The 28000-nt window shown below is 42.0% G+C and overlaps 1 protein-coding gene across 1 annotated transcript; it reads left to right on the top strand.

The window, feature by feature from the left end:
• The first annotated feature begins 16 nt into the window (after positions 1-16).
• Positions 17-27506, top strand: rnf10 (ring finger protein 10). Its single transcript, XM_029762607.1, has 17 exons — positions 17-582; positions 12141-12325; positions 12608-12813; positions 12917-13007; positions 13096-13280; positions 13396-13532; positions 23637-23791; positions 23971-24099; positions 24190-24430; positions 24547-24680; positions 24796-24913; positions 25026-25127; positions 25225-25362; positions 25723-25814; positions 25971-26028; positions 26182-26346; positions 26448-27506. Exons 1-17 carry the CDS (start codon positions 417-419, stop codon positions 26519-26521), a joined length of 2376 nt encoding a protein of 791 aa, XP_029618467.1. The 5' UTR covers positions 17-416; the 3' UTR covers positions 26522-27506.
• Positions 27507-28000: the final 494 nt, after the last annotated feature.

The raw sequence follows: 28000 nt of genomic DNA, 5'->3' as shown, positions 1-28000 counted from the left end.
CAACAACGCGCAAATGTCTCATCCGGGTCTCTGTGGTTCCTGTTTGGCGACCTGTCGCCATTAGTTTTAGCTCGTCCGTACGATCATATATTTTGGGGGGGATAACTGCACAATTGTCCGTTTTCCATTCTTTGGAGAACGGTCAACGCCTTTTTAGGGCCAAGTGTTTCCCAGAACGCGAAAACGCTCAACTTTCCTGGGTCTTGGCCCCGCGGTGTGAGCCTTCGCTTCGTTCTCAATTTCTACACCGCCTCCATTACTGAGACGCCTAAATTGTGTCTCTATTTTTCTTGGTTTGTTTTGTTGTCAAGATGTCGCCGTAATGGAGTCTCCCATTTTGACCGAAATTAAACAGGGCCTTCGCTGCCTGACCCGCACTCGCTACAATCCGCTCTCCTCTCCCTTTGTCCCATTTAATGCTAGGGAGCTCGGACGCTCTCTCCCCGGAGCTCGGCCTAAATACCTCTCGCAGAAAGGAGACAACCATGGAGAAGAATCCAAACAACAATGCCAACAGCAACAAGGTTCCGCCCCGTTCGAGTTCTACAGGCCCAACACCGGGAGAATCTAAACCGAAAACAGGTGAACATTAGTCAATGGCTTTTCTCACTTGAACTAAATCCTAGCCAAGCTCCCTCTGGTTGGTTTAGAATTGTAGTCTTTGGGTGTCAAGGAGTAGAGCGACACAAGGTCCATAGGTAACGGCGAATCAGCCTACTAAATGACACCCACAGATTACAATTCTAAAGAGTTTACACAAATATTAGATTCTTAGATATTGTGTAACTAGTTGTGGGGTCGTTCCATGTTATAAACCATTACACCCACCATCTCAGAACAGAAAAATTTGCATTCCTGCAATATTATTTTGTTGAAATGTAATTTGATATCTGAGAAATTAAGCAAATTGATTGCATCCAGTGACAATTTGTTTATAGGATTCATATAATATTCAATAAATATATGCCCAGTGCCTAACATCTGATTTGGACCAAACTTTTTTCTAACAATGAGTAAGACATGATGACTCCAAAGAACTGGTCAAAAGCCACCCACGGACCACGCCAATCCCAACAACAAGTATACAGTATCAGTTCTTGTATGTCTGAAGTAGTATGGAGCTGCGGCTTGGAGTATTGTTTCTTCATCCTGTGTAATGTCTTCTCAGTGAATTTGTTGATGTCACACACCCCCCCCCCCCCCCCCCCCCCATCAGTGAAATTAGTCATTTCAGTTTATAGGTATATATCCCGTTCTACAATTACCAGCTTCTGACCACTAGAAGGAGCTGTTCCTTCTATTAGGTGTTTTGTTTAACCCAGGGGTGTCAAACGTCCGGCCCGCGGGCCGGATCAGGCCCGCAAAGGGGTTTAATCCGGCCCACGAGATGATTTGTAAAGTATAAAAATGAGCTGCAATTTTTCAATAAAAGAAACTGCTGTTCCAATTGCGTCCACTGGATGGCGCAATAGCAATTGTGTTAAGCAAGCAAACCGTTTATAACGGAGCAGAGCAAGTAGGTCAAGCAAGTGCAGCCAGTCCAGATGAGCTACTTTGTTTTGCCCGCGATATTTATTACTGCTTCTACTTTTAACATTTTGTGCTTTGGCACCCTCATTGCCCCAATATGTCTCTGTCAAAAAAGAGAAAAGTGGACGCAGAGTGCAGAGTGTTCCAAGAAAAATTGTCATCCTCCTATTTATTCACGGAATTGAATGGGAAAGCTGTATGTTTGGTGTGTTCACAGCATGTTGCAGTGCTGAAAGAGTATAACCTTCGTCGCCACTATGTCAGTCTTCATGCCGACAAATATGACAACTTTCAAGGACAGCAGAGAAGAGAGAAGGTGAATGAACTGTTGGCGGGTCTGAAGAAACAGCAGTCTGTGTTTACTCACAGCCGAGACATCAGTGACGCTAGCTACCTCATTGCTAATGAAATCGCAGTGGCTTCAAAACCATTTAGTGAGGGTGAATTTGTAAAAACATGCATGATGAAGGCAGCGGAGATTGTGTGCCCTGAAAAGCGCCAGGCTTTTGCAAATATCAGCCTGACAAAAAACACAGTTGCAGACAGGATTTCCGATCTTTCAGTGGATTTGGACAGCCAGTTGAAGCAAAAAGTAAAGTCATTTATTGGGTTTTCAGTTGCAATTGATGAAAGTACGGACATTACAGATGTTGCACAACTGGCCATTTTCATCCGCGGAGTTAATGACACATTGACCGTCACCGAGGAGTTCGTGGAGTTGGTGCCGATGACAGATACAACGACAGCAGCTGATATTTTCACCGCACTCGTCGGCGCGCTGGACAGGGTCGGAGTGGACTGGTCCCGCGCTGTCAGCCTGGCTACAGATGGTGCGCCCTCAATGATCGGGAAAAAAGCAGGCGTTGTGACAAAGTTCAGAGAGAAAGTGCAATCTGCAAATGGAGGACGTGATTTTTGGACTTGTCACTGTATTTTGCACCAGGAGGCTTTGTGTTGCAAGTCATTAAAGATGGGTAACGTCATGAAGGTGGTCATCCAAACTGTTAATTTCATCCGATCCAGAAGCCTGAATCACCGTCAGTTTGACAGCCTTCTCAGAGAGAAAGACCACATCCATGGCCTGCCATACCACACTGAGGTAAGATGGTTAAGCCGAGGTGCTGTGCTTAGGCGTTTCTTTGATTTACGAGAAGAAATTGAACAGTTCATGGAAGAAAAGGGCAAACCAGTGTCAGAATTTCATTCTGCAGAATGGATGCAGGACCTTGCATTTATGGTGGATGTTACAGAGCACCTGAATAACTTGAACAAACAGCTGCAAGGGCGCAACAAAGTCGTCACGCAGTATTATGACAGCATACGTTCTTTCAAGTTGAAGCTGTCATTGTGGGAGACGCAACTCGCCGGTGGTGATGCAGCTCACTTCCCCTGTCTGAAAAATGTGTGCACGACCCAACATGTGGCAGACATGAAGCGGTTCAAAGATAAAATAACGGCACTGTTACGGGAGTTTGAGCAACGCTTTCAGATTTTTGGTGAACTGGAGAAAGACTTCAAAGTTTTTTGCTCGCCATTCACCGTGAATCCCTCTGATCTGCCCGTCAGCATCCAACTTGAAATAATAGACTTGCAGTGTGACTCGGATATGAAGGGCAAATTTGCCGCAGCTGGCTTGGACACATTTTATCAGAATCTCTTGCCAGGTTACCCCAACTTGACAGCCCTCGCTGCAAAACTGTTGTGCATGTTTGGAACCACATCTTTGTGAGCAAGTTTTCTCTGTAATGAGCATAAATAAAACAAAGCTGCGCTCAAGGCTCACACACAAGCACTTGAATCACATCCTGAAGTTGGCTGCCACTCAGGATGTGACGCCTGATATTGATGCGCTGGTGAAAGCTAAAAGATGCCAGGTATCAGGAGTCAAATAAACTATGCAACCCCACTTAAAGTGCTGCATGAGACACCCTGATATAGTTCTGTGATCTGTGATATACTTCTGTGAATCACTGAGGCTTTGTGTGTTCTTTTTCTTTAGAATTTTCAAATAAACTTGGTGTTTTATGATTAATAGTGATGTTGTGCTTGTACAATTGTGGACACACTGTCCTCAGGCTCCAGCTTTATGTTTTATGTTGATCGTATTAAAACAAAGAAAACAATCTGAAGTTGTTGTTTTTAAGTTATATATATATATATATATATATATATATATATATATATATATATATATATATATATATATATATATATATATATATATATATATATATACCATGATTTTACCGGTCCGGCCCACTTGGGAATAGATTTTCCTTCATGTGGCCCCTGAGCTAAAATGAGTTTGACACCCCTGGTTTAACCAAATAACATTTTGGTTTTCTTACCATGTAAATGCTCTGTGGACAAGTTATGACTGCAACCCATGTTTTGGTCACATTGTCACTGTTTCAAATGCTAACATTTTTGCATTTGTGGCACAAATCAGTGGTACCTATATTAGCACTTCTGTGCTTTGTATCCAAATGATCTATAAAGGGGATGGGCAACTTTGATTGGGGTGGGGGACACATCTGAAATCATCATGAGGCTCCCCCGTCCCCACCGTGCGAGCAAAAATGTTTAGCTACCCCCTCTTGATAGCGGGGAGTGACTTTATTGATTTATATATTTAAAAAAAGAATGTGCACTTGTACATTTTGCCATGGGAAGTAGAGAAAATGTTGCGGTTTTTAAAGCAGGTTTGCTGTAATTCTACACATTTTGAAATGGGGCGGGGAGAATATTCTGCAATTTTATAACTAATTTAATGTAATTCTACTCATTTTGCCATGGGGCAGAGAGGAAAATGTGTGGTTTTACAGCCAATTTCCTGCAGTTCTACACATTTTGCCATAGGGTGTAGAGAAATATATGCAGTTTTTCATGTGATATTTGCTTCAAGTGACTAACGAATTCAATGGTGGACCCCTGATTGGTAATTCAACAATGATTAGGCCAACTACAAGTTTGTCTACCGGCCAGCTATCTAAACTAAACAATCTCAAATGTTGGCTGACATTGGTAAATGAGTGACTGTCAGTGACTTATACCCTGACTACACCGCTCGTGTTGCAAAATACATTTAGAAATCAATATTATTCAATTGTTGCACCCATACTGCTCGCGCACGTCAACGAGCGTCTCCGTTACCAAAGGCTAAAATAAAAGTCAGTTCTATTTGTGACGCAGATCGCAGTGCAAGTCCTGCCTCTCCCATCTCCTCATTGGTTTATAGAAGCAGATACCAACGTGCCATCTCCTCGTTGGTTATACCCAAGTGTGTGATTGAAAGACGAACTGTGTTGTCGTGGTAATACTATGAACATTTAATGCCAATCGCCATATAAGTTCAAAGATGAAAAAGCCTGGAAGGAGGAGAGATGACTAAAAACAAATTGGTTGGCCGTTTTATGTGTGGATTAATTGTCGGAGTAGAGGACCTTGTGCATTTCAGGTAAAATAACAACTCAATGTTTATATCCCAGGACAAATTAGATAGCAACAGCAAGCAATCTAAATAGGACAAATTAGCTAGCAAGTGCATATTGCCATAAATGTTTAATGCTTTTCGACCTGTCCCCAAATTAATGTAATTGGTTCAGAGTTTGATTTGATATTTTAACCTGCGTGTTGTGATTGTGTTTGGTGTGGGGGGACAAAATACATTTATGCACGATGGCGCATGCACGCAGCCGGTTTGGGTTCCGTGTTACATAACAAGAGAAGAACTGCTGATGCACAATGAAATTGAAATTACACCTTGCGTATTCTAAATTGCAAAGTATATTGAGACTGACTGGGGGGAAGTTTCAATTTACTGTTGCAAGTTAGAGTAGTAGAATACTCAAGGTGTAATTGCCGCGGGCCCTAATTTGCCAATCCCTGATCTATAAGTAACAATTTTTAGATACTTGATGATTTGACCATAAAGTTTTGTAACGCTAATATAGATACCATTGACTTGCATTGGATTTGTGCCACAAATAATAAGAAGTTAGCATTTGAAACAGTGGGCAACCAAACCAAAGCATGGGTTGCGGTCATACCCTGTAAGCAGTCTATTGTCAAGGTAAGGAAACCAATGTCATTTTGGCTGAACGATTCCAGAACAATCTGAGATGGTTGGTGTCAACCCTCTTAAAGTGCTTTTTGAGGTGGAACAACCTTGTGGAAAATCACCTTCCCAGTCAGTCTATTCTGTGTATTGGACATTTATATTGCAATGTACAGCCTTACCTATGGATATTGGGTCCATGAAATGGGGTAAGGCTGTACAATGCAAAATGAATGTCCAATAAACACAATAGGAATGACAGAGACCCGGATGAGACATCTGCATGCTGTTTTGTACAGTGTGGGATTGTGGGAAATGTAAGAACCCAACATTCATAATTTTTTTATTTTCCCTTTGAAAGTAAAAATGACAATAGAAGTAACATAAATGTGAATACTAGTTCAGAGTGAATTGTCGTCCCTCTCATTGGGGTCCTTCTCTGTGGTGCATAGCCAGATAACATACAATATTCTGAAATCTATTTTTCGTCATATCATATGTTTCTTTAGACCTGCCTAAAATAATGGATTTATTGTGATGGTGTATATGAAATGGATTTATTAGACATCTACTTTTATGTAGCTGTTCCAAAGGCGTGGAGACCTGGAGATGTTAAATGTGTTTGTTAATTAACGGGCAATTACCATGAGACCGGCAGTCTTTTGCATGGCAGTAACCGGTTGACAAAATGTCATGACCGTCACAGCCCTGGGTAAGAGTGAGTCAAGCATCGATCATCGTGTCACCAGAATAAGACCCTCAGTATTTATTGGAAAGGAGCATCAGGATCACTGTGCACGTTCACCACCCTGTGAAGTTGTTCAGAACTTATTTCATCTATAGCCTAATAAACTGCATGGTTTCCCTGAGTTGTAGTAAGAGAACCACACATTATCATCGCGTGACTCCAAATTTACTTTGATATGATGGTTATTAAATCAATATTTGCCCATCAATGTTTCCAGTGACATTCCTCGCGTTCTGTCAGCATTTATAAAATTGTACCGAAACTGTTTCCATCACAGCTGTCGTGATTTTTATTAAAAGAAAATGTATACGTTATGACTTTACTCGCATAACTGTGGCTGTAAACGTGGTTACTGAGTAGGCTGATACCTAGGGGTCGAGTCCATGAAATGGGGTAAGGCAATACATTGCAATATATACAGTACCAGTCAAGTTTGGACACCTACCCATTCAAGGGTTTTTATTTTTACAATTTTCTACATTGTAGAATAATAGTGAAAACAAACTATGAAATAACACATGGAATCATGTAGTAACCAAGAAAGTGTATTTGAGAATCTTCAAAGTAGCCACCCTTTGCCTTGATGACACCTTTGCACAATCTTGGCATTCTCTCAACCAGCTCCACCTGAAATGCTTTCCAAACAGTCTTGAAGGAGTTCCCACATATGCTGAGCACTTGGTGGCTGCTTTTCCTTCACTCTGCGGTCCAACTCATCCCAACCCATCTCAATTGGGTTGAGGTCGGGTGATTGTGGAGGCCAGGTCATCTGATGCAGCACTCCATCACTCTGCTTCTTGGTCAAATAGCCCTTATACAGCCTGGATGTGTATTTTGTGTCATTGTCCTGTTGAAAAATAAATGAGAGACCTACTAAGCGCAAACCAGATGCGATGGCGTATCACTACAGAATGCTGTGGTAGCCATGCTGGTTAAGTGTGCCTTGAATTCTAAATAAATCAGTGTCACCAGCAAAGCACCATCACACCACCTCCTCCATGCTTCAGGGTGGGAACCACACATGCGGAGATCATCCGTTCACCTATTCTGCGTCTCACAAAGACACGGCGGTTGGAACAAATTCTCAAATTTGTACTCATCAGACCAAAGGAAAGATTTCCATCGGTCTAATATGCTCGTGTTTCTTTGCCCAAGGAAGTCACTACTTCTTATTGGTGTCCTTTAGTAGTGGTTTCTTTGCAGCAATTTGACAGTGAAGGCCTGATTCACACAGTCAACTCTGAATTGTTGTTGAGATGTGCCTGTTACTTGAACTCTGAAGCATTTATTTGGGCTGCAATCTGAGGTGCAGTTAATTGGCGATTTAAAAAAAAATATAATAATAATAAAAAAAATATTCTGTGGCTGCTAACTTGAATGAACTTATCCTCTGCAGCAGAGGTAACTCTGGGTCTTCCTTTCCTGTTGCGGTCCTCATGAGAGCCAGTTTCATCATAGTGGTTGATGGTTTTTGTGACTGCGCTTGAAGAAACTTTCAAAGTTCTTAATTTTCCGTATTGACTGACCTTCATGTCTTAAAGTAATGATGGACTGTCATTTCTCTTTGCTTATTTGAGCTGTTCATGCCATAATATGAACTTCGGCCTATTTGTTAAAGGACCATCTTCTGTATAACCCACTACCTTGTCACAACATAACTGATTTGCTCAAACCCATTAAGATGGAAAGAAATTCCACAAATTAACTTTTAACAAGCCACAGCTGTTAATTCATGCATTCCAGTTGACTACCTCATGAAGCTGTTTGAGAGAATGCCAGGAGTGTGTAAAGCGGTCGTCAAGGCAAAGGGTGGCTAATTTGAAGAATCTAAACTATATTTTGATTAGTTTAACACTTTTTTTTTTGGTTACTACCTGATTCCATATGTGTTATTTCACAGTAGAATAATAGTGAAGACATCAAAACTATGTAAAATATAGTAAAAATAAAAACCCTGGAATGAGTAGGTGTCCGAACATTTGACTGGTACTCTGTCCCCAGTGCAATTCTGAAGTATAATACATTCACAGTACAATTCCAACAGATTACTTAATTTTTTTTTGTCAAATTAACTATTGTCTTTTGTTGAATTTATACATCAACATTTCAACTTTGTTTAGCGTCTAGCACAGTTGCATGATTACACTTTTTATACGTTTGCATCAGTTCAGTGGGGGACTTGTATTTTGAAGGTGAACTGCCAATTTCACCATTGTTATTCACGACACACTGGTCATCCAAGCCAGAGCATGTGAGCAGAGTTGAGCGGTTGGAAATCCCTCCTGTGCTTGTGCTCCATGTACGTCCATGTCTTTCCTAAACACTCCACGCTCACGGAAAAAACTCCTGCTCTGAATTGGCTCCATTCATTAAGATCACAATTTAACCAACACCCATCTTTTTTTGTGACTACCTGGACCTACCAATTTGGTTTTTAAGTATTGAAACCAAACCATATGGATTTGAATGAAAAGTATTTAAAACAACATGAAAAGGTGAATGTAAGAAGTGACCATAATTTCAATAGACTACATGTCATATTAAACAGCATCAACACTAAATAGGTCAGGAGCCAGACAGTGAGCCTAACAAGGAATGAAAATAAATTATTTAGACTATTTCAAGGCTATAGCCTACAAAGAAATACATTGAAGCAGTTGCAAGTACAACACAATAGGCTGGTAGGGACATAAAGCACATTTCATAGTATTAAATCATTACATTCTATAAATTGCTCATATACGCAGTGACTGACTTAGAATTGAAATACAAATTAAATAAAAAATGACTTTCCTTTGTAAATTCATTTTCAGAAACATGAGTTTGGCCAGTGTGTGGCTTCAGGCTCATGCGATGGTGCCTGGAGAGCAGGTCAGCAGCGGAGAATATTCTCTCCACACTTGCAGAACCACTGGGGATGCTAAACATCCATTTGGGCAATCTTGCCAGGCTGGGCAGAGTTGTTTTGTTTTATTTTTCCATAGGTAGGCCTGAAGTTTTTTTTTTTTTTTAGGCCAAATAACCCAATAAAATATGCCAGGCTTATTGGGCCAAAATCAGTTATGGCCTATTGTATAGATAATAGAACAAAATGTTTAAGAGATCTGATTTGTAGTTTATAAGTGTGCCATTCTAGCAAAGTATTTATCTACCCACCTCGTTCCTTTCTTTTAGCATGGTGTACTTACTACGTGCACATCATACTTCAGTTAAGTGTATTTTCAGATTCCACAATGATTCTTTAGTTGTGGACACTACATCACTGCACCTTTTCTCTTGGTCCTGATCTTTATAAGTCACCTTGATTTTATCAGTATCTTTATGAAACTATTTAGGGAACTCCATGACAGTAGCTGAAGCAAGGGGCTATAGCAGCACACAAGTATACTACAAATGCATGCTGGGGCGGGCATGCCTTGAGCTCGAAGTGAGCACTACTGGAGCGAAATTGAAGCGGGCGGGAAGGCCGACGCTCTAGCCTTTGGGATTCTCCCGCCACGCTGCAGTCACATTGGGCACACTCCGCTCACATACTCTGATCCACGCTACGTTGCAGGGCCTAGTGGTAGGGCTGGTTTGTTTACGTGATGTTGGAGGTGATGTAAGTCGTGCCTTTTGACAGAGCATTGACATATTCACCAAGAGACTGGTGCATAATGATTTCTGCACATTGCATTGAATTTCATGTATGTAGGCCTTTTCAATATGTTACTGATATCTAACCACAGGTAAACTATTGTCCAAACAGGCTAAGGTGGGCTGTTTCCTAACTGCAATATGTGACCCTCCGTTGAGGAGATCATTATTCTAAGTGTCTGTTTCATGCAAATACAGAATAGTAATTTAGTATTTTTGTACAGTCGTCCATAGAGGCTGGTGGAGTTAAGTTAGCTAGTTATAGGCCTTACGACAGTGGATGACATCTCATTTCCTCATTGTAGATCAGTGATCACCAGGCTTTTGAGTCAAGATCACTTTCGCAGTCAAAAAGCAAGCCGAGGTCTACCGCTCTGATATTATTTTTTTGAACATGACTTTAAAAAAACAAGCCTATGCAACATAAACATAATAAAAACAGTTCTGTAGGAATGAGGTTTGTGCATTAGGCTTAATACATTATCACAGCATATTGGCTATGCTTGACTTGCCAATATTGTTCTTATCAGGCCATATTATACACTATGTACAAAAGTATGTGGACACCCCTTCAAATTAGTGGATTTGGCTATTTCAGAGACATCGGTTGCTGACAGGTGTATTAAATCAAACGCACAGCCATGCAATCTCCATAGACAAACATTGGCAGTAGAATGGCCTTACTAAAGAGTTCAGTGACTTTCAGTGTGGCACTGTCATAGGATGCCACCTTTCCAACAAGTCCATTTGTCAAATCTCTGCCCTGCTAGAGCTGCCCCGGTCAACTGCAAGTGCTGTTATTGTGAAGTAGTAGGCTCAGGCGTGAAGTGGTAGACCACACCACACTCACTAGCAAGTTCCAAACTGCCTCTAGACGCAACGTCAACACAAGAACTGTTCTTCGGGAGCTTCATGAAATGGGTTTCCACGGTTGAGCACAAGCCTAAGATCACCACGCGTAAGGCCACGTGTCAGCTGAAGTGATGTAAAGCTCGCCGCCATTAGACTCTGGAGCAGTGGAAGTGCGTTCTCTGGAGTAATGAATCACACTTCACAATCTGGCAGTCCAACAGATGTATCTGGGTTTGGCAGATGCCAGGAGAACGTTACCTGCCCCGATGCATAGTGCCAACTGTAAAGTTTGGTGGAGGAGGATTAATGGTCTGGGGCTGTTTTCTGTGGTTTGAGCTAGGACTCTTGGTTCCAGTGAAGGGAAATCTTAATGCTACAGCATACAATGACATTCTAGACGATTCTGTGCTTCCAACTTTGGCAACAGTTTGGCGAAGGCCCTTTCCTGTTTCAGCATGACAATGCCCCCGTGCACAAAGCGAGGTGTTACAGAAATGGTTTGTTGAGATAGGTGTGAAAGAAATTGACTGGCCTGCACAGAGCCCTGACTTCAACCTTATCGAACATCTTTGGTATGAATTGGAACCAGGCCTAATCTCCCAACATCCGTGCCCGACCTCACTAATGCTCTTGTGGCTGAATGGAAGTAAGTCCCTGGAGCAATGTTCCATCATCTAGTGGAAAGCCTTCCCAGAAGAGTGGAGGCTGTTATAGCAGCAAAGCTCTCCCTCCCTCCGCTATCTGTGGTCTTTGGGACATCTCTACCTCATTTGAAGTTGAAATATAAAATGGTTTAGGTAAGGGTCGACCGGTTGCTGACCACTGTTGTAGACTGTATCTTTGCCATTCATTTGGGATTGAGGCATGTAACAGGATCTACACATATAACAGGTCATTTTAGAGTGATCTATCACTTGTGTGCAAGTATGACTTGACTCTGGCTTGTGCTGATAAGTGCACATGACACGGCCCACCCTGAACTAGTCATGTGGGTTCTAAAGATGAGCTTTTTTTTTTTTTTTTTTTTAATGAGAGGACCGGCAGGATATGTTTACCTTTTACCAATATGCCTTTCTGCGTTGGTGTCTTTCAGAGAGGTGTTTGGCACAACTTTAATACTATCAGCAAGATCTGCATAATCTTCACCCTTCCTTTGGTTGATTTAGGCTACAAGCTGGTACAAGTTAATTTCTACTTTACATCACAGTGCCTCATGGCAACAGTGAGCATGAGAAAAGCAATGATAATGCAAATAGAATTGCTGATGATCCTGCTGGAATGATAAATCCCCTTATTTTCCCCTGTTATTCTCCCCAGATGGTAAGAATAATGGAGGTTCTAAGCGCTACAGCCGCAAGCGAGAGCCCTCCGTTCCCAAGAGTGACAGTTTCCCTGGCCCTCGTCGCACCAATTCACAGAAAAGCAAGAATTTTGACAAGAGACCCCCCCAGAGAGGTGGATCCCGACAGTATGGCGTTACAGGTGGAGGAAGATGTGAAGAGGTGAGCATTCACAAGATAACAAAAACATGAATCTGTTGTTGGCTATGGAGTAACCTACATATGCCTATTTAAGAGAGCTTTGTTCGACCCTATACTTGTATATTCCCACTTTGGGATCTTATCTCTTAAATAGCACTTATTATAGTGACAAATTATTTATATGCTAGAATGATTTGAGTCACTGATCGGTAGAAACAAGGCAGCATCAACCCATAGTAATATTATTATTCCTACCTGTGAACCAGGAAAGTCGTGTTCTAATTATTTTCTCCCTTCCCCCAGGTAGCAGAGTGCCGCCAGGCTGAATTCAGCCCGGCTCAGTTTGCTGGACCTAAAAAGATCAGTCTAAACCACTTGCTCAACTTCACCTTTGAGCCTCGTGTGGGCCATGGTGGTCTAGGAGGAGAAGGACACTCCTGCTGGGGCCGCCGCAACAAGTGGGGCCACAAGCATAAGCCCTTCAACAAGGAGCTTTTCCTGCAGGCCAAGTGAGCACTCACTCAATTCAAATCTTTCTTGTACAGTATGACAGAAGGCTTGTTGAATTGTTAGATTGGTGTTTATTAACTTTTTGGTCTCCTTTTGCCTTAGCTGCCAGTTTGTGGTGACCGATGACCAGGACTACAAGGCTCACTTCACTGACCCAGACACTCTGGTGAACTGGGATTGTGTGCAGCAAGTGGTAGGTTCCGTACATCAGCCCTCTCTTTCGCTTGAAATCTCCACCTCCTAACTGGACTTTTAACACATCTATTATTTCCCCCCTCCAGCGCATCTACAGTCATGAGGTGCCCTCCTGCCCCATCTGCCTCTACCCCCCGGTAGCAGCCCATATCACCCGCTGTGGCCATATCTTCTGCTGGCCATGCATGCTGCACTACCTGTCTCTCAGTGACAAGAGCTGGTCCAAGTGCCCCATCTGCTATGAGTCTGTGCACTCTGATGACCTCAAAAGGTTAGAGAGATGTTAAGTAGCCCTATTAGAACATTCTGTATCACCACCTTTGGGAAAGAAAATATAATGGTTGAAAATGGTGAATAACACTCGATCCCCTCATGTCTTACTGCAGTGTGGTTGCGATGGAAACCAGGCAGTATGCAGTCGGTGACCTCATCACCATGTGCTTAATGCGGAGGGAGAAGGGGGCTCTGGTGGCCATGCCCAGCTCTCAGTGGGTGAAGGTGGAGGAGCCTATACTCTTTGGAGGTGAGAGATGATGAGGATGATTACCATATGTTTGTGTTGTCACGATACCAGAAGTTTGACTTCTATACCAGGTTTAGTATCACGATACCGCAGCAACAAAAAAAAAAGGCAAGGAGAATGACTGATTTTCCAGGTTTTTGCTCTGAAAATCACACGTTTTAATGTAAGTCCGCAACAGTGATTAAATCACACCAGGGGGACCACTTTTGAAAAACGAATACATTTTGATTTGTGTATTTGTGACCCTTTATTTCATGTGCACATGCACCAGGGTTGCCATGTCTGCTGTTTTCCTGCAGCTTGGGCTACCTTGAAAATGATGTCCTGGTGAAAATGTATTGGTTGCTGGTTTTGGGGCTACTTCTAAATTGTACTGTGGCCGCCATGCCATTTCTCTTTTATAAAAACAAATAAAAAATCTATTAACCTCTTCTGGTTAGGACCCTTCATCTCAATATCTGCCTTAAATGACATACCCAAATCTAACTGGCTGTAGCTCAGGACCTGAGGCAAGGATCGAATTTGATTGGTCACATACACGTTTAGCAGATGTTATTGCGGGTGTAGCAAAATGCTTGTTTCTAGCTCCAACGGTGCAGTAGTATCTAACAATTTCACAACAATACACACAAATCTAAAGTAAAGGAATGGAATTAAGAATATATAAATATTTGGACGAGAAATGTCGGCGCGGCATAGACTAAAATACAGTGGAGTAGAATAGTATATACATATGAGATGAGTAATGTAAAATATGTACATTTATTAGTGACCTAGTGTTCCATTATTCAGGTGGCCAGTGATTTCAAGTCTATGTATATAGGGCAGCAGCCTCTAAGGTACTAGTGATGGCTATTTAACAGTCTGATGGCCTTGAGATAGAAGCTGTTTTTCAGTCTCTCAGTCCCAGCTTTGATGCACCTGCACTGACCTCGCCTTCTGGATGATGAGCGAGGTGAACAGGCAGTGGCTCGGGTGGTTGTTGTCCTTGATGATCTTTTTGGTCTTCCAGTGACATTGGGTGCTGTAGGTGTCCTGGAGGGCAGATGGTTTGCCCCCGGTGATGCGTTGGGCAGACCGCACCACCCTCTGGAGAGCCCTGCGGTTGCGGGTGGTGCTACTACTGTTGTGTTGTCTGCAAACTTGATGATTTAAGTTGAAGGCGTGCGTGGCCACGCAATCATGGGTGAACAGGGAGTGCAGGAGGGGGCTGAGCACGCACCCTTGTGGGGCCCCTGTGTTGAGGATTAGCGAAGTGGAGGTGTTGTTTCCTAACTTCACCACCTGAGGGGCGGCCCGTCAGAAAATCCAGGACCAAGTTGCACAGGGCGGGGTTCAGACCCAGGGCCCCGAGCTTAATGATGAGCTTGGAGTGTACAATGGTGTTGAATACTGAGCTATAGTCAATGACTTTGCACACACACTGTTGCATGTTGTTGATATTATTTGAAAGGAAACACCTTGAAGTTTGTGGAGATGTGAAATTAATGTAGGAGAATATAACACAATAGATCTGGTGAAACTAAACTAAAAGGACCACATGTAAAGGCCTATTTCTTATTACATTTTGAATTATACTCAACAAATAAAAGGTATTTGCATTTGGTACCTTGGGTCGAGGGTTAGCACCAACTCACGAAACCCCCGTTTCTCAATTGTGTAAATTGGGGCCATGTCTTTGCAGATGTAAGTTGTAACGGCAGCTGTTATCTCCTTCCATCTTCGTGATTCTTTGCCATATGCTGTGTCGCGGGCAAAAGCCTCTTGCAACGTCTGAGTCGGGGGTTTGTTTTGAGCTCTCGACTGTACTTTTTTGGGTCTCAACCGTAGACTCTCTCCGTACTGTTAAACATGATTCTTGCGTAGGTGGTCAGTGGTTAGTGGACCGGCCTGCGGCATATTTTGCAGAGGACGGTTTTCTGGTCCGTGTCAGACTTTTCATACCCAAACCACGCCCATGCGACCAAAGTATCCCCTCTTAGGTACAGTCTCCGTGCTGTGTGTCACGTTCACTCTCCTCCATGTTTGTTTGTGTTGCAAATTTCAGAACTCAAAGTGACGTCCAATGGATGAAAAATATTGCCGTGATAGTGTGATTTGCGACACAACGAAATAAACGATAGAGCATAATGTTTTTCTATTGTCACACGATATATATCGTGTATCTCCCAGCCTTCGTGAGAGCTACATAATATTTAGTATGAAGTCTCCCAGGTGTCTCATGAGTTTGTCAAATGTACCCAAATGGCCTCAAGTGGCTGAATTGGTCAATTAATAAATGTAAGTACATAACTATAGAGAACATAACTTATTTTTTTAATTAACATAAAAATGTTGTAACACAAAGATGAAGGGGCTGTACTTTCCAGTCATGTCCAGCTGAGGTCCTGGCTACCTTTTTAAGTCGAAATGTTGGTGGAAGTGGCTCCACATCATCCTCTGCCTCGGTGGTAGTTGCCGCTGGTGCACTGGCCCTCCTTCGCTTCTGGGCTGGCCTCTTCACACCTCTAGATGGCTGGGCGGGGGTGGGTGTGGAGCCAGAGAAAGCAGCAGGGGTCAGACTGGAGGAACCACTTCCTACTTTTGAATGAGTGGGGGATGGAGGGCTTGAATGTGGTCTCTTTAGAGTTGGCTCCCAGAGGTCATCTCTACTGCTATTGAGGATTATTTTTAATTTTTTTTCCAGTTAAGTCAAGTTTACTATTACTTATTTTATTTAACCTTTATTTTAGCAGGGGGCGAGCCCTCCGTCAATACATCAAATACACAAGACATATCTATAAACATTTATATAGAGTATGGGGAACACAATCACTATAATGAAATATGTAAACCAATAGGCAACATGACACTCAAACCACAGCCAACGTAACATATACACACAGTGCATTCGGAAAGTATTCAGACCCCTTGACTTTCTCCACATTTTGTTACATTACAGCCTTATTCTAAAACGGATTTAAAAAAAGAAAAATCTTCAATTTACACACAATACCCCATAATGACAAAGAAAAAACAAGTTGTTAGAAATGTTTGCAAATGTATAACATTTTTGAAAAAAGACCTTATTTACATAAGTATTTAGACCCTTTGCTATGAGACTCAAAATTGAGCTCAGGTGCATCCTGTTTACGTTGAACATCCTTGATGTTTCTACAACTTGATTGGAGTCCACCTGTGTTAAATTCAATTGATTGGACATGTTTTGGAATGGCACACACCTGTTTATATAAGGTCCCACAGCTGACTGCATGTCAGAGCAAAAACCAAGCCATGAGTCGAAGGAATTGTCCGTAGAGCTCAGACACGATTTTGTCGAGCCAAACATCTGGGGAAGGGTACCAAAACATTTCTGCAGCATTGACTGTCCCCAAGAACACAGTGGCCATCATTCTTAAATGGAAGAAGTTTGGAACCACCAAGACTCTACCTAGAGCTGGCCACTCCACCAAACTGAGCAATCTGGGGAGAAGGGCCTTGGTCAGGGAGGTGAACAAGAACCCGATGGTCACTCTGACAGAGCTCAAGAGTTCCTCTGTGGAGATGGGAGAAACTTCCAGAAGAACAACCACCTCTGCAGCACTCCACCATTCAGGCCTTTGTGGTAGAGTGGCCAGACGGAAGCCGCACACGACTGCTTGCTTCGAGTTTGACAAAAGGAACCTAAAGGGGACTTGATGAGAAACAAGATCCTCTGGTCTGATGAAACCAAGATGGAACTCTTTGGCCTGAATGCCAAGCGTCACGTCTGGAAGAAACCTGGCACCATCCCTACGGTGAAGCATGGTGATGGCAGCATCATGCTGTGGGGATGTTTTTCAGTGGCAGAGACTGGGACACTAGTCCGGATCGAGGGAAAGGTGAACGGCGCAAAGTACAGAGCGCTCAGGAACTCAGACTGGAGCAAAGATTCACCTTCCAACAGGACAACGACCCTAAGCACACAGCCAAGACAATGCATGAGTGGCTTCGGGACAAGTCTCTGAATATCCTTGAGTGGCCCAGCCAGAGCCCGGACTTGAACCCGATCGAACATCTCTGGAGAGACCTGAAAATAGCTGTGCAGTGACGCTCCCCATCCAACATGACAGAGCTTGAGAGGATTTGCAGAGAATGTGAGAAACTCCTCAAATACAGGTGTGCCAAGCTTGTAGCATCATACCCAAGAAGCCAAAGGTGCTTCAACAAAGTACTGAGTTAAGGGTCTGAATACTTGTGAATGTGATATTTCAGTTTTTTTGCATACATTTCTAAAACCCTGTTTTTGCTTTGTCATTATGGGATATTGTGTGTAGATTAAAAAAAACAATTTTATAAATGTTAAAATAAGTCTGTAACGTAACAAAATGTGGAAAAAGTCAAGGGGTCTGAATACTTTCCGAATGCACTGTAGGGTAAGTTAATACGTTGTATACTTGGACTTCGATTCCACTCTTACACGGAACCCAAACCGGCTGCGTGTGTGCGCCATCGTGCATAAAATGATTTGTCCCCCTACACCAAAGGCGTTCACGACACGCTGGTTAAAATATCAAAACAAACTCTGGACCAATTACTTTAATTTGGGAACAGGTCGAAAAGCATTAAACATATATGGCAATTTAGCTAGTTAGCTTGCACTTGCTAGCTAATTTGTCCTATTTAGCTAGCTTGCTGTAGCTAGCTAATTTGTCGTGGGATATAAACATTGAGTTGTTATTTTACCTGAAATGCACAAGGTCCTCTACTCCGACAATTAATCCACACACAAAACGGTCAACCGAATCGTTTCTAGTCGTCTTTCCTTCCAGGCTTTTTCATCTTTGAACTTATATGGTGATTGGCATCTAAACTTTCATAGTATTATTACACCGACCGGCAACACAGTTCGTCTTTCAATCACCCACGTGGGTATAACCAATGAGGAGATGGCACGTGGGTACCTGCTTCTATAAACCAATGAGGAGATGGGAGAGGCAGGACTTGCAGCGCGATCTGCGTCAGAAATAGGAATGACTTCTATTTTAGCCCTTGGCAACGCAGACGCTCGAGAGCAGTGTGGATGCAATAATTGAATAACACAGCTTTCTAAAATGTATTTTGCAACGCTTGCGCACGTGACGCGAGCGGTGTGGTCAGCCTATTAGTAGCCGAGTTTTACTTTTTCAGTTTTGAGAAAGTTTGTACAATAGAATGAACCGCTGCGTAACGTAAACTACTGTTCGTTCTGTTTTCTTTCCCCTTGAGGATGAACATGGTTGTGCAAAGGTCTATCTTGATGACTGTTGGTCATACAAAGGGCGTTCACATACTACTGTAAAGCTCAGCTCATTGGCTATCTGGCTAGCTATGTTACAATAGGTGGTCATAGGACCAATACACTGTCGATCAAGGGAACACCGCTAGTCTCATTGGTGCGTAATGAAGGCTGACCTTCATGGACTAATTGACGTGCTGTGTAGCCAATACGTAATGTTGAATGATGGAACAAGTTTGGTTGCCTTCTAGAGTGTCTGAGGATTGCACAGAAACTGAATTTGACCGGGTTAAACAATGTTTTGCGGATTAGATTTAATAAATTGTTTTGTTGCAAGTTGAAAGAGTCGGAATTCATGCAAAACACTGTATACAACATGGATGTTGTTAGAGGTCGACCGATTATGATTTTTTTTTTTCAATGCCGATACCGATTTATAGGAGGACCGCAAAAGCCGATACCGATTAATCGGACGATATACATTTTTACAAATATATATATATCATAATTATTATTTTTATCATTTTTTTTCAATATATTTATATAAATAATGGCAATTACCACAATACTGAATGAACATTTAGTCTCAAATAAATAATGAATCGTGCTCAATTTGGTTTAAATAATGCAAAAACAAAGTGTTGGAGAAGAAAGTAAAAGTGCAATATGTGCCATGTAAAAAACCTAACATTTAAGTTCCTTGCTCAGAAACAATGAAAGCTGGTGGTTCAATATTCCCAGTGAAGAAATATTAGGTTGCAGTTATTATAGGAATTAGGACGTGTCGACTATTTCTCTCTCTACCATTTGTATTTCATATACCTTTGACTATTGGATGTTCTAATAGGCACTTTAGTATTGCCAGTCTAATCTCAGAAGTTGATAGGCTTGAAGTCATAAACAGCGCTGTGATCAAGCATTGCTAAGAGCTGCTGGCAAACACAGTAAGGTTTGAATTAATGCTTACGAGCCACAATTTCCCTAGTTAATATTGCCTGCTAACATGAATTTCTCAACTAAATATGCAGGTTTAAAAAATATATACTTCTGTGTATTGATTTTAAGAAAGGCAAAAGATGTTTATGGTTAGGTACATTCGTGCAACGATTGTGCTTTTTTTGCAAATGCGCCTTTGTTAAATCATCACCCGTTTGGCGAAGTAGGCTGTGATTCGATGATAAATTAACAGGCACCACATTGATTATATGCAATGCAGGACAAGCTAGTTAACCTAGTAATATCATCAACTATGTGTAGTTAACTAGTGATTATGTTAAGATAAGTTTAATGCTAACTAGCATCATACCTTGGCTCCTTGCTGCACTCGCGTATCAGGTGGTCAGTCTGCCACAAAGTTTCCTCGTGGAATGCAATGCAATCGGCGTCCAACAATGCCGATTACCGATTGTTATGAAAACTTGAAATCGGCCATAATTAATTCTCCATTCTGATTAATCTGTCGACTTCTAGTTGTTAGGATATAAAAAGGGATTTTATCAAACAAAACTATGCTACATTTAATCTCTGGGACCCTCAGGATGACAAATCAGAGCAAGATTACTGAATGGAAGTACATTATTTACCGTCAGAGGTGAATGTATCAAACCAATTGCCTTGATAAAGGTGTTTTGTTGTTGTGCACTATCCTCAAAAAATAGTGTGGTATTTTTGTGCTGTAATGGCTACTGTAAATTGGACACTGTAGTTAGATTAACAATCATTTAAGCTTTCTGACGATATAAGACATGTCTATGTCCCGGAAAATTGGCTGTTTACAATACCATTCTAGTGAAATATTGCATATTGAGCAACAACTGTCCCGATTTCTGGACACTGATCCAGAGGAGGTTAATTATACTGTGGCCTGCTGCTGACTATCAGGCAGTGAGGCAGGCTGTTGGAGAGTGGGCAGGGAGGGCCAGAGGGGGTATGTTGAGTTGACTCGACTCAGCTGCCTGCTGCAGCACAGTGAGTGAGAGGAGAGCAGCACGCCATGACAACTTTTTACCAGTTGTATTTTGATTGTCATTATGGAAACAACATTATGTGGCAACTCCTCTCTTGTTGCTGGAAAAAATGTCTGGGCTAGTTTTCAGTCCTTGTGGGTGGATTTGGAGTGGTCAATGTGTTGGTAATTTTAGTTAAACCTGGCAACCTTGCTTAGCATTGTTTGGTTACCGGTTTCTGTAGCACACATGGAGTTATAATTCTTCCTGGTAGGTTACTTTGCAGTACATTTTGAATTGAGTTTTTTGGGAAAGCCTTTCCATCGACCTGAAGATGGTTAGCATTAGCATGCTAAAGGCTACACAAAGTGGTAGACATGCACGCACCGCACGTATTCCTGTGTCGTATTGTCTTCAGAAAATTGCAGGGAATATGAATCAATGATGCATTCTGTTTGTCTTAAACTTGGGCTAATTAATACATTTTAGAATAAGTAAAATACATTTAGTTGGTTTCCAAACGTGAGAGACATTTGATAGATGAATCGGAAATAACAAAATTCTATCTAATCGTTTTTCATGTTGTAGTTAGGGCTGACATCAATGCAAATGCTATCGAAATCACATCAACCACTTATCAAAATTATATCATGATTTTAAAACTCACCTCACTGTGACGACAGCAGGTTGAAACTGAGTGGGAAACATGGTTGTTGTAGATGTTGTTTCAAAGCCAAACAATGAAATGGACAGCGCTTTAAGGTGATTTAATTCAAAGCATTTAAGACATTGCATGTAGAACATCCATACGCATATTAGAGCTTATGCATTTGCCTATATATGAGCCCAAGCCACACCCCCAAAAGACAATCAAAATAATGATTGTGCCACAGTTATACAATACATCACCTACCGCGTATAAAAAAACATTTATTTAAGATGTCTTTGGTACATAATTGGTCTAGCCTATAATCCAAAATGAAACAATCTAGTAATTGCCTTTGAGTGTGGACTGTATTATGCATACTGGATGGACTGGGTTACCTTATGCTACACTCCAATCTTTCTTTCAATGAGTCTGGGAGGGAACATATAGGCCTAGGCGATGCCGTTGGTTCACTGATTGTGCAGGGCAGTTTACGAAGTTAGCCTACATTTTATAGTGAATTTGATTTTGAATAACCTAGTAATGGGACACGTTTTAATATTTTCATAATAGGTTGGCACTACCTTTTTAGCTATAGAATATCTCACCACTGCGTTTCTCCATCTCCTCGCCTTCATTGCTGTCAACAGTTTAATGAAATGTTTTGTTGTGAACTTGTTACTATCGATGTTTCCAAAATTAAGCATTGGGTAGCTGCAGGAACATGGTTGGAGAGCCCATGACAAACATGTGTGGAGTGTTTTTATAAACAGACATTTCTATATGCAATCCCATGTGAAAGCAGAGTTTTGATGGTTGCCACTAAAAAGAGGATCCCAGCTCCTACTATAGTAGCCTACTGATAAGGGAATTTATATGTTTAAGGTAATGACTAAAGAATTCCACCCTGAAACGTAATTATTAGATTATGTAACATGTATAATTAATAATTAGACAAACGTAATTATTAGATTATGTAACATGTATAATGAATAATTAAAGTGATAAACTTAAGTCCAATAAGGTTTGGTCGAGACCAGTAAGGGAGAGGAATGTGTGTGTGTGTGACTAAGAAAATACAGAGGACAATTAAACTATTCATGACCTGACCAGGTTAGAACTCTAAGAAACTTACGACAGGAAAGGGAGTCCTGTCAAGGTCCCTCTAATCTCGGGAGGATAGAACTGCCAGCTTGGTAGTGATAAACGAGGAATGCGGACTGTGGGGAAAGATACAGCCCACCTATTGTTTGTGTGTGTGTGCGTGTAAGGAGGTGGGGGAAATGGGAGTTATAAAATGTCATGACTTTTGACTTGAGAACGTTCTCTGAATAAGCTGTACGGACCTTTTGCATAAGCTGAGTCTTCGCCTAATTATTATTAAACCCAGGGTCTTACAAACCTCGGGGATTGGTCAAAGCTTAAATAAATGTTAGTTATCGTCATTGGGATTGAAAATTCTCGTGACACCTACCCAGCATGAATTACACTGCGGGAAAGCGGCTGCCAGTCGTTATTTGAGTGCATACGGATTGCATTTTCCTCTGTACCTGGTCCTGCCCTTTTTTGCGACTTTTTCAAATAGTTAATAGCCTGTAGTCGCATCATGCAGCCCATATATGTTTGGATTTCTAAGACATTCTAAGGTTTGTGTCATTCACAACTAAAGTTGCCAAATAACTCTAAATCCTGCGTATAGGAGCCGTTTCAAATGATCACTTTTTATGCTCCGAAATTGAGAAATTTCCGTTCTATTTTATTCCGCTAAGTTCAAATATATTATTCTTACAATAAAATCATTTAAAATAACGGCACTCATAAGCATATCTTGTCTGCTAAGTAAACTAGCCTACAGCCTTTGGCATGGCGCATAGTCAGTAGTAGGCCAACTCATATTCAGTTCCTTTTGAAATACATTTTTTTCCATTTAATGTTTTAGATCTGCCTAAAATAGATGGATTTATTGTGATGGTGTATATCAAATGGATTTATTAGACTTTTTAAAAATGTAAATGTTCCAAAGGCGTGCATAAGTGACTTGTATGCATGGAGATGCTAAACATGTTTGTTCATTAACGGTCAATTACCGTGAGATCAGCAGACATTTGCATGACAATAACCGGCTAACAAAATGTCATGACTGCCACAGTCCTAGTTTGTAGTTTTGAAAAAGTACCACATTTTTAGTGTACCGTGCGACACTGTTTACCATATACCTGTTTCTGTGGTATGGTATATGTGAGTCGTCGTGACATGGCTGTACCCCTGTGCTGTAGATGTGCATCTGAGCCCGTACTCCAAACTGCTGCTGGCCTCTCAGGAGCAGGTGCTGGGCCTAGTGGCCGAGGAGGAGGCCGCTCTGCAGGGTCAGCTCACCCAGGGAGAGGATGCCACAGCCTGTTTCATCCAGAGTGCCCTGTGCAATCTGCAGGTAACACTGACAAACTAGCAGCTTGTAATTTAAAATACAGGCAGCTTCTACTGCATGAAGCAAGAAGTGGTGTGTGTGAAGTTTGAAGTTTGACTTATTACACAAACTTCGGTCAAGTCATATATGATATGCCTATATAGCGTGAACTGACCCCCTCTCTTTCCTCTGCTGTGGTCCAGGAGCGAGTGGAGGCTCTGCTGAAGCACCAGAAGGCATGTGCTGAGGACAACCTGGAACTGTCAAATCTCACCCTGGCAGATGCCCCCTCCCCTGAGGAGGAAGTGGTGACCACCTTTAGCAGTACCAAGGTAAGTGTTTGCATTTATAACCCATTAATATACTCTCCAAACTCGCCTGTGTTATTGGCTCTGAGAGATTACATGTTTTACTCTTTCCAGCCAGTTCTGCAGTACTCCTCTGCATTTGATGATGAGGTGGCAGAGGTTCCAGATGAGGACCCTGAGGAGGCCACTGGTGAGGAACCACAGCTCCCTGAAGGGCTCCTGGAGAGAGTGCTGGAGGAGTCCCCTGAGGATGCAGCTCCAGAGCCCCAGCCTGCTGAGGAGAACCATCCCAGCCAGGCTGAAACAGCGCGCCCCCAAACCTCAGAGCATGGCCCCTCCTACTACTTCTACCAAGGTAGGATACCCTTTAGCAGAACTAGGTTTATCAGTGTCTCTCCACTTAACATCTACCTTGTCCTCTTTATTGCATTCAAAAGTCCAGTCTCTGTACTTACTCCTTTGTTCTCCCAGCGGAGGACTGCCAGCAGATGTTCCTGCACCCAGTGAACGTGCGCTGTCTGCAACGTGAGTACGGCAGCCTAGAGGCCAGCCCCCACACCATCACGGCCACTGTGGTGGAGATTGAGGGGCAAACTATCACTGAGGTAAGTGATTAGATCTAACCATGTTTGTTCTTGAAAAATGTACCAAGACTTTGTTTCATCTGCTTCATCCCAGGAACATGTGCAACATCTCAGGTTTTGATTCTCTTGGCTACAGGAGATTCGCCGTCGACACCGCTACCTGGCTCACCTGCCGCTCACCTGTGAGTTCAGTATCTGTGAGCTGGCCCTGCAGCCCCCCACCCTGTCCAAAGAGACCCTGGACAGCTTTGCAGGTCAGAACCTAACATACTCCCTATTCTAGTCATGTACATGGCTTCTTAGAGTAAATACTAATCCAATACTGATCTTCTTTCTCATCACTTTATTTCTCCTTCTGACTCTCAGATGACTTGGAGAAAAGAAAGCGTCTCAGACAAAAGAAAGCAAGGGATGAGAAGCGCAGGGAGAGGCGTATTGAGATGGAGGAGAACAAGAAGCAGGGGAAATGTGAGTCCATTTTACTTTTGGTTGTTTCTCAATGTAGAATGTGTAACTGAAAAGTTGTCGTCAGATAAAGTATCTTCATATGAATGTTTTCTCTCAGATCCAGAGGTGCATATTGGGCTGGAGAATCTTCAGCAGTTCCCGGCATTTGGGTCACCACCTCACAACGGCAGTCCACAAGTGTATCCTGAATTTCTGTTGGCCCCTCCCTCAGCCCTCACCAGCAGCGCTGTCTCTGGTGAGACCAGCTCTTTCAACTGTCCTTTATTTTGACAGGCTTGGAAATTTAAAGTGTCACTGTTTTATGGACTCCTGATAGTAATGTTTGTATTTTGTGCCATTGAATTTGTTTTTTATTTAACTAGGCAAGTCAGTTAAGAACAATTTCTTATTTACAAGGACAGCCTAGGAACAGTGGGTTAACTGCCTTGTTCAGGGGCAGAAAGACAGATTTTTATTTGTCAGCTCGGGGATTCGATCTAGCAACCTTTCTGTTACTGGCCCAATGCTCTAACCACTAGGCTACCTGCCACCCCATATATAGCACATTACAAACAGTGCCTTGTAAACTGAAATCGCCATTTCCATCTCGTTGTAGATGGGATGATGTTCCCTAGTCTGACTGGAGACAGCCCTGCGCCCAGCGTGGGCTGTGTGGAGGATGACTCGCACTGCATGTCCTTCGCTCAGGTCTGTAGGCCTAACTCATTCATTTAGTCACTCCTACATGTCTCTACCTATTTTTGTATTACGGACTGATTACCTTGGATGTCAGGATGTCACAACTTTTGGATATAGACAATTTAGATGACTTTTCTCCATCACCCCTTATTCTCCCCTGATAAGATGCTGAGAGATGGGAAAGCCAGGGCTGATGCTGGGCCATGGACCACTCCAAAGAAAGGTGACAACTCCATGTGTACATCATTCATTTCTCCTCAGTTTCTGTTAGTGTTTGCTGAAATCAGTTGGCCAGATGAACCCTATGTTTGTTTGGACCATAGGGTGTCAGTGTTGGACCATGTTTGACTCCTGTTTTTTTGTGCTGCTCCCTCAGAAATGCTTCTGGCTCCTCCAGCGGCAGACAGCGATGGAGAGAGTGATGTGTCTGACCGGGTCCCAGTGCCCAGTTTCCAGAACTCTTTCAGCCAGGCCTTTGAGGAGGCACTCCTGCAGCTGGACCATGGTCCAACTGTTCCACCACAGCCAGTGGTCATCCCTGGTCAGTCTTTCACTGTGTTTGTCTGTGTCTTAGCTTGTGTAAGTGATGACTTATTCGTGGAGTTAGAAGACTGCATACTTATCCTATTATCTCTCTCTCAGATGAAAAGGGGGGAAAGAAGAAGAAGAAGAAACAGAAGCTTCTGTTCAGCACCTCTATGATTCACACAAAGTAGATGACACTGAAGATGAAACTTACCATCTCCTATCACTCATTTTCCCATGCAGCTCTATTTTAGAATGACAATGGAGAATTTTTGATGTTGTATGTAGCCAAGGTAAGTAATGCCTCCACCACAGTCCCACTCACAATTTCTTACATTGTGCAATTGGTTTATTATGCGTTCTACAATACTTCTGGTGCGCAAAGATTTGTTCCAACTTCCTGCCACATTGAAAATCTTCTTTAAAAAAAAAAAAATGCTGTAAGGATGGAGGGTAGAATGAGTGACATTTGTTACAGAGACCATATTAGGATCAACGTTGAGTGGAATGGAATTGTTTTGAGGGGTGCATTTTATTTGGGGTAGCAGTCAGCCAGCTGCAGGCATGTCACACCCTCTGAACCATCCCAGAATTTCAATCCTGAGTCCCAAACACTGTCAGCCCTGAATTTGATCTTCAAAAAAATGTCTGCTTAACAAAAACCTCATCCAATGCAAGTTGTATGTTCTGCTTGTGTTTTACTCTGATTTGGCCTGAATATAGCACAACCTCTATGCATGAATCTGATTCTCATACCGGTCTGGAGGAAATGCAAGGAATACAGTGTCGCTAGTATTAAAGAAAGGATTGGAAATGTTTTGTGTGTTAATGGCAGACAACTCAAATACACTGTGGACCTTGTTAGAATGATTAGACCATGGATATGCAGTTTCTTCTTTGATCTATTCATTTTCCCCCTTCTACCATAGTCATTTGTTTGTCCTTCCTAGTCTAATTTGTAACATTGGCACTTTACCCCCTGGTTTCAATTCAGTGTTGCAAATATGTTTTGTGTGTGAAGCTAGAGATCTGCTGACTTGATTGCTTGGGATGTAAAGATACTATATAGAAGATGTTTTGTTTGAGGATTCTTTGATTATTTTTTAAGTTTGTAGTGAACATGAACATTAATTTCAACTGGCCTGACATTGGAATAAAGGATTATGCACAATGAAACTAATTGTCTGGTTATTTTTTGTATTGCAGCAAAATGAGAGGGTATTGATGCACAATTGTTATTTTACTTTAGTTGACACATGGCTGTCAGAAGGAGAAAGGTAGTTCAGTGTACCTGGATGATATATATATATATATTTTTACCTTTATTTAACTAGGCAAGTCAGTTAAGAACAAATTCTTATTTTCAATGACAGCCTAGGAACAGTGGATTAACTGCCTTGGTCAGGGGCAGAACGACAGATTTTTACCTTGTCAGCTCGGGTTTTGATTTTGCCACCTTCCGGTTACTAGTCCAACGCTCTAACCACTAGGCTACCTGCCTAGATTTATGAAAAATGTATCTTAAAATGTTTTAATATAAATCATAACCTACCTATCAAAAACATTTTCGAAATAAATGTAAGATTTTTTTGGGGGGGGGATACGACCGCTACACGCGAAGGATATTGTAATTTATCCCAGGGGTTCTTTCAATTGAACGTTTGCTACGT

Source organism: Salmo trutta, chromosome 9, assembly GCF_901001165.1.
Source record: "Salmo trutta chromosome 9, fSalTru1.1, whole genome shotgun sequence".
Classification (NCBI taxonomy): Eukaryota; Metazoa; Chordata; class Actinopteri; order Salmoniformes; family Salmonidae; genus Salmo; species Salmo trutta.
Note: the sequence above shows the minus strand (reverse complement) of the source record. Positions and strands in the feature narration are given on the sequence as shown.